The sequence below is a fragment of the Phaseolus vulgaris genome, chromosome 3 (assembly GCF_051622355.1).
Source record: "Phaseolus vulgaris cultivar YP4 chromosome 3, ASM5162235v1, whole genome shotgun sequence".
Taxonomy (NCBI): domain Eukaryota; kingdom Viridiplantae; phylum Streptophyta; class Magnoliopsida; order Fabales; family Fabaceae; genus Phaseolus; species Phaseolus vulgaris.
In genome coordinates this window covers 20949422-20960655 of record NC_143500.1, presented here as the reverse complement: position 1 = coordinate 20960655, position 11234 = coordinate 20949422, and the positions used below count along the sequence as shown (strand labels likewise).

Below are 11234 nucleotides of genomic sequence, written 5' to 3'. Positions count from 1 at the left end.
TATTGTCAAATTGAATCAACAAAGGAGAAGGAAAAGAAGAAACCGAACAGAATTGAACTTAAAACAAAAGAGCCGAACAGAATTTAAAAACAAAACAGAATATAGGTGCTGAAAATAGAAAAACCGAAAGCTAGACAACTCAAAACACAAGATAACATGAACAAATTGAAGAAGAAGAAAGGAAGGAGAAGAGAATGCTCATGAAGATGGAGGAATGGTTGGATGATCACGCCACTAGAAGAATGGATGCTCCTAGATGAGTGTGGAAGCCGCCACTTGAGGAAACCATGGTCCTTCAAGATAAGACTAGAGAAGAAGCTCAAAGCTCTCCAAATGCTCACTCCAATTTTGAGTATAGTTTCTTTAGATAAAATTCAAATCTGAATTTTACAAAGGAAGCACCTCTATTTATAGCCTAAGGTGCTGAAAAATAGGTGGGAAATTTCAAATAAACTCATTTGAAATTCCCACCAAAAACAAGTCACATGGGAGGTGTGACCTTTTTTCTACTATGACACCTCCCAAAAACTACACCTACACCTATCTACTAATACACCCCCCTAAAGGTCCTATTTAAAACCTAAAAGATGCTATAACAAAAGAGGTTTCTAAGGTTTCCCTCTAAGCACCTTCAACTAAAGACACTACAAAAAGAGAAAATAAATGTCCTCTTGCTCCCAAGGCTTTGAACATGCTTCTTGTAATCCTTTGAGGTGGACTTTGACCTCCATGGGCATCCTCCATTTGTGCCTCCACCTCTTCTTGAGCTTGATGAGTGGCCTCCATGTTCTCTTGGGCTTGATCTCCATCAACGAGGCTCCTCTCCTCGTTGATCTTCCTCCTCCTCTGTCGTACAGGGCGAACCTTGGGATCCATGGTGAGGTGGTAGCATAGGAAGTCTGGGTCGATGCCTGGCATGTCCGAGGCGGACCATGCGAACGCCTCTAGGTGGCGTGAAATCACCGCCGCCACTTCGTCCTGTTCCTCCTGGCTCAGCAAACGTCCTAACTTGAATACCTTGCCACCTATCTGCCTCTCCACCACGTTGTCTACTGGTTGGGGTCGCCTGTCTCGCGCACTTTCCGTACGAGACTCGCTTCTGCTGCCTTCTCTTATAGGCGTCGCCCCATCAGGTGCTTCAGGCGTCGCCTCCTCTGACGCATCTTCCCTTGGCGTCGCCTCCGCGGGTGAAGCCTCGACAGGCGTTGACTCCGCGGGCGTCGCCTCTTCCAAGGGCTCTACCTCCATTGGTGTATCTGAAACGGGCGGGCGTTCCATCACCATGACCATGCCCCTTTTAGTTTTTAAGCTGTTCTCGTAGCATTTTCGGGCCTCTTCTTGATCAGACTTGATCACGATCACCTTGCCACTAAGGTCTGGCAGCTTCATCTTCATGTGGCGCGTGGAGGCCACTGCTCTTAGCCTATTCAGTGCTGGCCTACCCAACATAATATTGTAAGTTGAATTGGCATTAACTACAAGTATCAAATGCTCTCTGTACGGGATGCCGTTCCATCCGTAAACGTCGTCCTTAGCTCTAAGTAGCCTCGTACTTCCACTTGGTCCCCTGCAAACCCATATAAGCATCCAGTGTAGGGCCTCAGCAGGTCAGGGGACAACTGCAACTTGTTGAAGGTCGACCAAAACATGACATCTGCAAAACTGCCCTGGTCGACGAGAACTCTATGCACCTTTCTCCCAGTTGTGACAACCGAAATGACCACGGGGTCATTGTCATGTGGGACGACATCACGTAGATCATCTTTCGTGAACACCAGGTCTGTCTCCCACGGGTCGTCCGAACCCTCTCCAACAACTAAATTCATCGACCTCACATACCTCTTGTGCTGAGAGGCAGTGGGCCCCCCTCCTGAGAAGCCACCAGAGATGGTGTGTACTTCTCCATGGATTGGCATTTCGTGCGCCTGATCTTCCTCTGGTACTGCCAAGGCCGCGACCGTAGCAGACCCGGCCAGGTAATCTTTCAGAAAACCATTCTTCAACAGTTCGTCTAATTGATGGCCCAACGCCAAGCAGTTGTTGATGTGGTGCCCAAATGCCTCGTGGAACTCGCACCACGAGTCTTTGTGAGGTCCCAACACTTTATCTGTCTTCACTGGTGGCCTAAGTCTGTCAGCTATGTTTGGCACAACAATAAGATCTTTAAGCTCCACCATGAAATTGTGCCTTATCAGCCTATTTCCTTCCCTCGCCGGCCTGTTTCCCTCTGCTCGACCCCTAGCTTGGGGCCTCCTCGCCTCGTATGGGCGTTTCCTCTCCTAGTTCTTCCTTCCCGTCGCAGCCTCGTTGACCCTGGCAGGTTGTGCACGCGACGGTGCTCTCGGGCGTGTGGATGCAACGCTTGTGCGCTTCTCCAACACCTCGCCCTCAGTGGCGATGTGTTCCACAACACGACGCCATATCTCAGCAAAAGTTCGGGGGCGGTTGCGAATGATTGACTCGCAGAAAGGCCCAGGCACACCCCCTTTCTGAATGTGTAGACAATCATGGGCTCCTCAGTGGTGCCAACCTTCACCACCTGAACCCCGAAGCGATTGATATACTTCTTCAAGGTCTCGCCTTGATATTGCTTCACATCAAACAAGTCATACGAAACTGGTGGTGGAGCCTTGTTTGCTGCTCCCTAAATAGCCGGGAGAGCTATGCGAAAGATGTGATATGGCCATTTGTAAGGCTGATGAACCAATCCATGGCCATCCCAGTAAACGTGCTCATAAAGAGCTTGCACCTTACGGCGTCGAAGCCGCCTACCAGCATCATCTGCGTGTGGAACGCAGTGAGAAGTGCTTCGGGATCTTCCATCCTAGTGAAGGTCACCTTAGGACCTACGAACGTGTTAGGAATTACCGCCTCCAGAATCGACTGTGAGAATGGCGTAGAGAATTCCCTTGGTGGAGTGAAACACCCGCGCTCATCTGCATCGCGTATCCCTGAGTTGTTGCGCAACCCGCGACACAACTCCTCATTCGTACGAAAGAGCTCTTCGTTTCTCGCCTGAGACGCCGCGAGATCCGCCTGCATGCGTTCTTGTTCAACCTTCGATGCCGCCATTGCCTCCTGCAAGCCCTGCATCATATCCATGACCTGTTGCATGGTCATGTCTCCACTCTCAGCGCGCGTCGAACTTTGCCTGGTGGTTCTCATTTTCAGCGATTTCTTGAAACTCTACTAACTGTTACGGCGGTTCTAACAAACTCTCCAGTGGAATCGAACGAGATTGCGAACGAACGGTGAAAACTTGATGAAACTAAAGAACGAACGATTGAAACCTCAAGAAGATGAAGAAAACAATGGGAACTCGAACTGGACTGACGAACAACCAGTGAAAACTGAATTCGATCGGAAAACGATTGGTGGAAACAGAGGAAACCACCAACTATCCACGAACAATGGTGGATCTTCAACAAACTTCAAGCGAACTGCGACCAACGGTGCGAACTGAACGAACTTCCGCGTTGAAACGGTGAAACGATCTGAACTGCAACAATGAACAACGAAAACTGAAATTGCACCGAAGGCGATCGGTGAAACTGCGCAATCTTGACGATGAACTGTGAATCTTGAGAAATCTTGAAGAACTTCTTTCACGAAAACTGCAACTAAACTCTTGAACACTTGCGGTGGGACTGATGTTTTAAATCGGGCCCCACGGTGGGCGCCAAATGTTCCTGCCGGTTGACCGATGAGATCTTCGTCCGTGGCTTTGACTCGGGATCAAGGACTCCTTCGTCACCAACTCAGATCTCCACCCTCCTTTGTCGTGAATACCTGAAACAAGGAAGAACAAAGGGGTGCCCTCACGGCTGTTTGCACTCCGACGGTCAAGTCAGCAAGCAAGAACACTAAGCACCTCCGTATTGGAGCACCGTAACTGAATGCTCTGAGGGTGGTAACTAACTCGTAACTAACTTTCCTCTCTCTCTATCTCTAATCACTTGACACACAGTGAGTAAGTGAGCAAGTAACTAGAGTGTGTGTGAAATGAGTAAAACGTACCTTACTAAGCTTTCAGAGAAGCTTATATACCTTGGATTTCACTGCTTACTGCCATGTGTCCTTCTGACTCAACCACAATTCCACGTGGAAGAACTTACAGCACTATAACCCAACTTAGAGAAATTCCAGCATGTAAGTCTTTCTTCCTCGAAGTGCATCTAGCGTGAGGGGTGACTGTTTGGGTGCCAACTCATGCGCCCCAGCTTCTAGTCACTCGCCCTGGGAGTGTACCGGGGCCCGAGGCCTTCTCGTCCGTACCGTGGCCTCTTACTGTGTTGCCCCCTCCACGGTCTTCCCTAGCCGTGGGTATCGGGGGGTGACATCATCGACGCCCTAACCTGGCGACGCCTTAACCTTGCGACGCCCACACCTGGCGATGACTCAAAAAAGGTCAACCTATTGACTTTCTCCCTTGGGCCCCTTGGTGGGTCCCACCATGTGTTTGACTTTGACATTGACTTTGACTTTGGTCAATGCACAGGGACGGGTCGGTACAAAACCAAAAAGATTTAATACTAAAAGTAGAAAAACTTCCACCAATCAACACAACACATTTGGGCAAACGAAAACGCGCCACGTGCCACATTTTAAAACTCACTTTGCCGTTTGGTTTTCCCATTCTCTCTCATTTCTCTTTCTGGGTTCTCTCTCTTTAACACTTTTTTTTCTCTCTCATCATGTTTTTCTCTGAAACCCTAAACTCCTTTCAATCTTTTGCCCCCTTCTCTCCTTTTTTCCTTTACTCTTTTCACAATTTCGGCAACTACAGAGTTGCTCTATTGGAAAGTAGTTTTGCCTAAAAACACCATTACCCATCTGCAGAAATGGTGCGTTGGGGAAATTATTATCCGCTGTTTATTGCTCTCGTTGAGATATTAAATTTTATTGTGTTGAATTTCCCATCAAAGTGGTATCAAAGCTCCTTGGTTGGAGCTATTTGACTGTTTGAATGATGGAGGCAAATACAAATAAAATGGTATGTTTGAACGACACTAACTGTCACTTATATAAGGGAAAAATGAAGGACCTGTTATTTGTGAAGAAATTGCATCTTCCTGTTTTTGCTACTGAAAATCCAAAAGACAAGACTGGTGAGGAATGAAAGTTTGAGCATCAGAAGGTTTGTGGTTTTATTCGTCAGTATGTTGAAGACAATGTTTATAATCACATTGCTAATGAGAAAGATGCAAAATCCCTGTGGAAGAAGATTGAGACTTTGTATGCTTCTAGTACAGGAAACAACAAATTATATTTGTTAAATTCCTTGATGAATTTGAGGTACAAGGAGGGGATTTCTATTTCAGATCACTTAAATGACTTTCAAGGGCTCCAAGATCAATTGTCACAAATGGGCATCAAATTTGATGATGAAGTGTTGGGATTATAGCTACTGAATACTCTACCAGACTCTTGGGAAACATTTCGGGTTTCAATTACAAACTCATCTCCTGATGGTGTTGTCTGCTTTGAAAATGTTAAGAGTAGTGTTCTTAATAAGGAGATGAGAAGGAAGGCTCATGGTACTTCATCGCATTCTGAGGTACTTGTCACTGAAAATAGGGGGAGAAGACAGAAAAAGGAACCGAAAGGGAGTAAATAGAACAATAGAAGTAAGTCCAAGTCTAAATACCAAAATGTGGAGTGTCATTATTGTCACAAAACATGGCACATTCAGAGAAACTGTTTTCTTTGGAAAAAGGACAATAAGGATAAGAAAGGGAAGCAGAAAGAGAAGCATCATGACAATGATGACCGTGTTATTACTTCTATTTGTGACGATGATCTTATTATTCTCCGTGACCATGATTCAGTTAATCTTATATCAAATGAGAGCATGTGGATAATTGACAGTGGTGCTACATTGCATGTTACACCAAGGAAGGGGTTTTTCATATCTTACACTTCTGATGATTTTGGAGTGTTGAAGATGGGTAATGATGGTGTGTCTAAGGTAATTGGTATTGGTGATGTTTGCTTGCAAACCAATATGGGAATGCAGTTGTTGCTTAGAGGAGTCAAACATGCTCCAGATATCCGCTTTAATTTGATCTTTGTGCAGATGCTTGATGATAATGGTTATGAAAATCACTTTGGTTCAGGAAAGTGGAAACTCTCCAGAGGTAATCTAATTGTGGCCAAAGGGGAGAGAATTAGTAAACTGTATTGGCCAAAAGCATTGGTTGTTAAAGACAGTGTGAATGCCATGGATATGGATGCTTCTTTGTGGCACTGAAGGCTCAATCGTATAAGTGAGAAGAGGCTGAATTGTTTAGCTAAAAAGGATGTGCTTCCGGGATTGAAGAGTGCAGAGTTGGAGAAATGTTCTCATTGCATGGCTGGTAAGCAGACCAGAGTATCCTTCAAGAAGCATCCTCCCTCAAAGAAGTCAGAGTTGCTTGAATTGGTGCATTTTGATGTTTGTGGCCCATTGAAGGTAAAGTCATTTACTGGTGCACTTTATTTTGTTACCTTTATTGATGATTGTTCCAGAAAGCTTTGGGTTTATCGTTTGAAGACAAAGGACCAAGCTTTAGAGAAATTCAAAGAATTTCATGTTTTGGTTGAGAGACAGTCAGGCAAGAAGCTTAAATGCATTCGTACTGACAATGGTGGTGAGTATTGTGGACCGTTAGATTTTTATTGCAAGCAATACGGTATTAAACATGAAAAGACTCTTCCTAAAACTCCTCAGCTGAATTGTTTAGCATAAACGATGAGCAGAACATTGATCGAAAGAGTTAGGTGTATGCTTTCTGAAGCAAAGTTGCCTAAGCATATTTGGGGTGAGGCATGTTACACTGTGGTGCATGTTATTAATTTGAGTCCTGTAGTTGCTTTGAATGGTGAGGTGCCAGACAAGATTTGGTTTGGCAAGAATGTCAGGTATGATCATTTGCGAGTCTTCGGTTGTAATGCATATGTACATGTTCCAAAGGATGAGAGATCCAAGTTGGATGCGAAGATAAGGCAGTGTGTCTTTATTGGTTATGGTCAAGATGAATTTGGTTGCAAGTTCTTTGATCCTGTTGAGAGGAAGTGATGGAAGAGGGCCAGGCACAACCTTCCATGAAAGGCAAGAGCCAAGTCAAGAGCGTCTAGACCCCAAGCCAAGAGCGTCTAGACCCAAGCCAAGCGTCTAAGACCAAGCTAGGAGCATCTAAGATCAAGTTAGGAGCGTCTAAGACCAAGCCAAGAGCGTCTAGAACAAGAAGACTTGGATCAAGCTATGAATGGGAAAAGGCCTAATAGCACATATTCCGTGAAGGCCCATCAAGTGTAGTTTAGCTTTAAATGAGGTGTAAATAGCATAACCATGTGAACAATTGTTTAATTTTCTGCACATTAGAATTAAGGAAGCATTAACCTTGATTAGCTAAAGGTTTCTAGAAGCTTTTACTAATAAAGGACCATGTGCACCCATGTGCCATGTGCACCCATGTGCTTCACATTTACATTACATTTAGCTAGCATTTCTGTACCGTCCCGTATCCGGGCGTTGACAAAGTCAAGGTCAAAGTCAACGTCGAAGTCAAAGTCAACATAAGGCGCCGCCTAGGTGAGGAGACGCCAAGTGCAAGCATCGCCGAGGCAGGGCATCGCCGAAAGGAAGCATCGCCAAGGTAAGGCGTCGCCTAGGTGAAGGCATCGCCAAGTCAAGGCGTCGCCAAGGCCAAATGTCACAAAAGCAAGGCAATCACAGTGTCGCTCCCTGATACCCATGGGTAGGAAAGACCATGGAGGGAGCGACGCCGTGGGAAGGCCTCAAATCCCGATAATCCGGGGCAGTAATAAAGAAAAGAGAAAGGTGGCTTCAAGGCCATAGTAATAGCGCTAGTGTAGAGCAATCTGACTTGTGAAGTGCCCCTGCCGCCCCAGAGACGCCCTTGGGATAGATACGACTCATGAGGAGGGTCACGCCCAGGGTAGCCAGGTGCAGGGTACGAGAGGAAGGTAGATACGCTCTCAAAGTGAGTGACTAGATGTTTGGGGGCATGAGTTGGCACCCAAAGGGTCACCCCTTGCGCAGATGCACTCCCAGGTAGGAGGACTCACACGAGGAAATACCCTTAGAGTGAAAGAAATATACCAGAGAAGTAATGGCAGTGGAGTCAAAGGAGTCAGACCAATCCCCTGAGCCCGATCTCTTCTTCACGAAGGCCGACCTACAAGATGTGGTCCCACATGATAACGACCCAGTGGTGATCTCAATGGTAACGATAGGGAGAAGAGTGCATTAAGTCCTTGTCGACCAGGGGAGTTCGACAGATGTGATGTTCTGGTCGACCTTCAATAAACTGCAGTTGTCGCCTGACCAGCTGAGACCTTATGAAGGCTGCCTATACGATTTCGTTGGGGACCAGGTGGAGGTGAGAGGGCATGTGGAGCTGAGGACGACTTTCACAGACGACGCCACATCCCGCACTGTTAACATAAGGTACCTCGTTGTCAACGCTCCTTCGACTTACAACATCCTTTTAGGTAGACCTGCCCTAAACAAGATAGGAGCAGTGGCCTCTACGAGGCATATGAAGATGAAGTTGCCCTCCCTTGAGGGAACAATAATTACCATCATGCCTGACCAGAAGGCGGCGAAGAAGTGCTATGAGAATAGCCTAAAGACAAAGAGAGGGGTGTGCACCGTCATCAGCCAGCCTCGAAGGGGAGAAGGGGTTGCCCGAGCCGAGATGGCCCGGGAAAGACGACCCGAGCCTGCAGAGGAGGTACTGGAGAGGGAGATCGAGGGTAAGAAGTTCAAGATCGGCAGGTCCCTAGGCCAGGAAGTAAAGACGAGATCATCGAGGTGATAACACGACATCTAGACGCCTTCGCGTGGTCTGCCTCAGACATGCCTGACATCAACCTTGATTTCTTATGCCATCGTCTCACCACGGATCCGTAGGTCCGACCTTTAAGCTAGAGGCAGAGGAAGTTTAATGACGAAAGGCGACTGGTCATTAGGTAGGAGACTCAGAAGTTGTAGGATGCTGGTCACATAAGTGAGATCCAATATCCTGAGTGGTGTGAAAACGTAGTGTTGGTCAAGAAGGCCAATGGGAAGTGGAAGATGTGCGTCGACTTTACAGACCTAAACAAAGCCTGCCCAAAGGAATTGTATCTGTTACCTAGCATCGACGCCCTAGTGCAGAGCGCGCCAGGCTGCAAACTTCTCAGTTTTCTGGATGCCTTCTCCGGATACAACCAGATCCTGATGCATCCCAGAGATGAATGCAATACGAAATTCATGACGAAACTCTCCAGTTACTGCTACAAGGTGATGCCCTTTGGGCTCAAGAACGTTGGCGCAACCTACCAGAGGTTGATGGACAGGGTACTTGCCCCTATGATTGGGCGGAACGTTCAGGCGTATTTGGACGACATGGTCATTACCTCCAAGGTGAAGGACCAACACGTTGCCGACTTAGAGGAGCTATTCACCACAATAGTCAAGTATAGGTTGAAGCTGAACCTCGAAAAGTGTGTGTTTGGGGTAGAGGCGGGGAATTTTTTAGGGTTCTTACTCACCGAGTGAGGAATAGAGGCAAACCCTGAGAAGTGTGTGGCCATTATAGCTATGAGGAGCCCGATCTCGGTGAAAGAGGTGCAACAATTGACGGGACAAATGGTCGCCCGGTCCCGATTTGTATCGACAGGAGGGGATAGAGGACATCCCTATTTCCAGTGTTTGAAGAGGAACAATAGGTTCGTATGGACAAACGAGTGTGAAGAAGCGTTCCTCAATCTGAAAGAATATCTAGCCAGTGCCCCAGTGTTGTGCAAGCCGCTGCCAGGCACTCCGCTCCGCCTATACTTTCCATTACGAAGCGGGCGATTAGTTTGGTCATCGTACAAGAGCAGGACCACGCGCAAAGACCTATATACTTTGTCAGCAAAGTCTTGCAAGGGCCCGAGGTGCACTACCAGGCCATCGAAAAAGCATCTCTAGCGGTAGTGTTTGCAACACGAAGGCTCCGTCACTACTTGTAGAGTTTCACGGTGATTGAGATGACAAACCTTCCTATTCGCAAGGTCTTACAGAAGCCTGACGTGGCAGGACGGTTGGTGCGATGGGCGATCGAGAAGGCCCTACGGTTTGCCTTCAAGGCCAGTAACAACCAAGCTGAATATGAGGCTTGGTCCCAGGAATGTTGCTATCCAAGGAGATAGGTGCTAGAAGTCCGTTACTGAAAAGTGACTCACTGTTGATAATGAGGCAGGTTACGGGTGAGTACCAGGCCAAGGAACCTCAAATGGCTGCATACTTGGAGTACGTCAGACTCTTAAAAGAAGTTTTTGTGGTGTTCGAGCTGGTACACGTTCCCAGAGTGCAAAATGCCCGACCTGACTTACTAGCAAAGCTCGCCAGCTCGGGCAAGGGGGGCAGACAGAGGATAGTCATTCAGGAAACCATGAAGACACTCAGAACCACCACAGGCTGCACAGAAGAGGTCTAGCAGGTAAGTATCTCGAAGGGCGAAAGAAGAGGTCATCGGTCGTTGACTCAGGAAACGCTGAGGGCATCCAAGATAAGTGCATACGACTTATTAAGGGGAGAGGCATTGCACGTTTGCCTGGTCGACGAGGGGGAAACCTGGATGACACCTTGTAGACGCTACTTGGCGGATGGTTTGCTCCCATTGAAGCTAGTGGAAGCCAGGATCGTCAAGAAGAACGCAAGTAGGTATACCCTGTGATCCTGCCTGTTGACCGGAGCGCTGGAGAATGCCTCGTCAAAGGATCGACGTGCGCGCCGCTTCTCACCTCCGTTCCTCCTCTGGATCTATCTCAAGAACCTGCAAAGAAACGATACGGCGCCGCTGCGGCCGATCGCACTCCGACGCTCAAGTCAGTGACGGTATCACCAAATACTAAGAACTGGAGCCGTGCAAATCTCTCTCACAAACAACTCTGTCACTCGCAAGCGTAAAGTGTATGAACTGAACGTGCGTACCTTAGAAAATCTGTTAGGAACTCTTATATACCTGGTGGTTTTCTCTCTCCTGGCAGTTACAGACTTGGACACGTGGCTCGTATCCAACTGTACACGTGCCATCATCTGGGGCTCTCTGACTTGGCGCTGCTTCTACTCTCATTTTGGCTAAGTTACCTATGCATGGTACTGCCCAGTGCATAGCTAACTCAGGAGTGCGATCTCTACTGAAACTGGCGAGGTAGGGCCTTCATACACCTTCCCTGTGGTCTCGCCGGCCGCCTTCATA

The 11234-nt window shown here is 47.4% G+C and overlaps 1 protein-coding gene across 1 annotated transcript; it reads left to right on the top strand.

Annotated features, from left to right (window-relative positions):
• Window positions 1-8114: 8114 nt before the first annotated feature.
• On the top strand, window positions 8115-10469 carry LOC150028734 (uncharacterized). The gene is made up of 4 exons (XM_090300084.1): window positions 8115-8228; window positions 8319-8760; window positions 9051-9505; window positions 10233-10469. Exons 1-4 carry the CDS (start codon window positions 8115-8117, stop codon window positions 10467-10469), a joined length of 1248 nt encoding a protein of 415 aa, XP_090156210.1.
• The last annotated feature ends 765 nt before the right edge of the window (window positions 10470-11234 follow it).

Bases quoted from the DNA above. Each gene is read 5' to 3' on its own strand.
- LOC150028734 (XM_090300084.1), top strand. From the start codon at position 8,115: ATGGCAGTGGAGTCAAAGGAGTCAGACCAATCCCCTGAGCCCGATCTC. The intron at 8,229-8,318 runs GTAACGATAGGG...AATAAACTGCAG, and splicing joins ACCCAGTGGTGATCTCAATG to TTGTCGCCTGACCAGCTGAG. The intron at 8,761-9,050 runs GTAAGAAGTTCA...GTGAAAACGTAG, and splicing joins ACTGGAGAGGGAGATCGAGG to TGTTGGTCAAGAAGGCCAAT.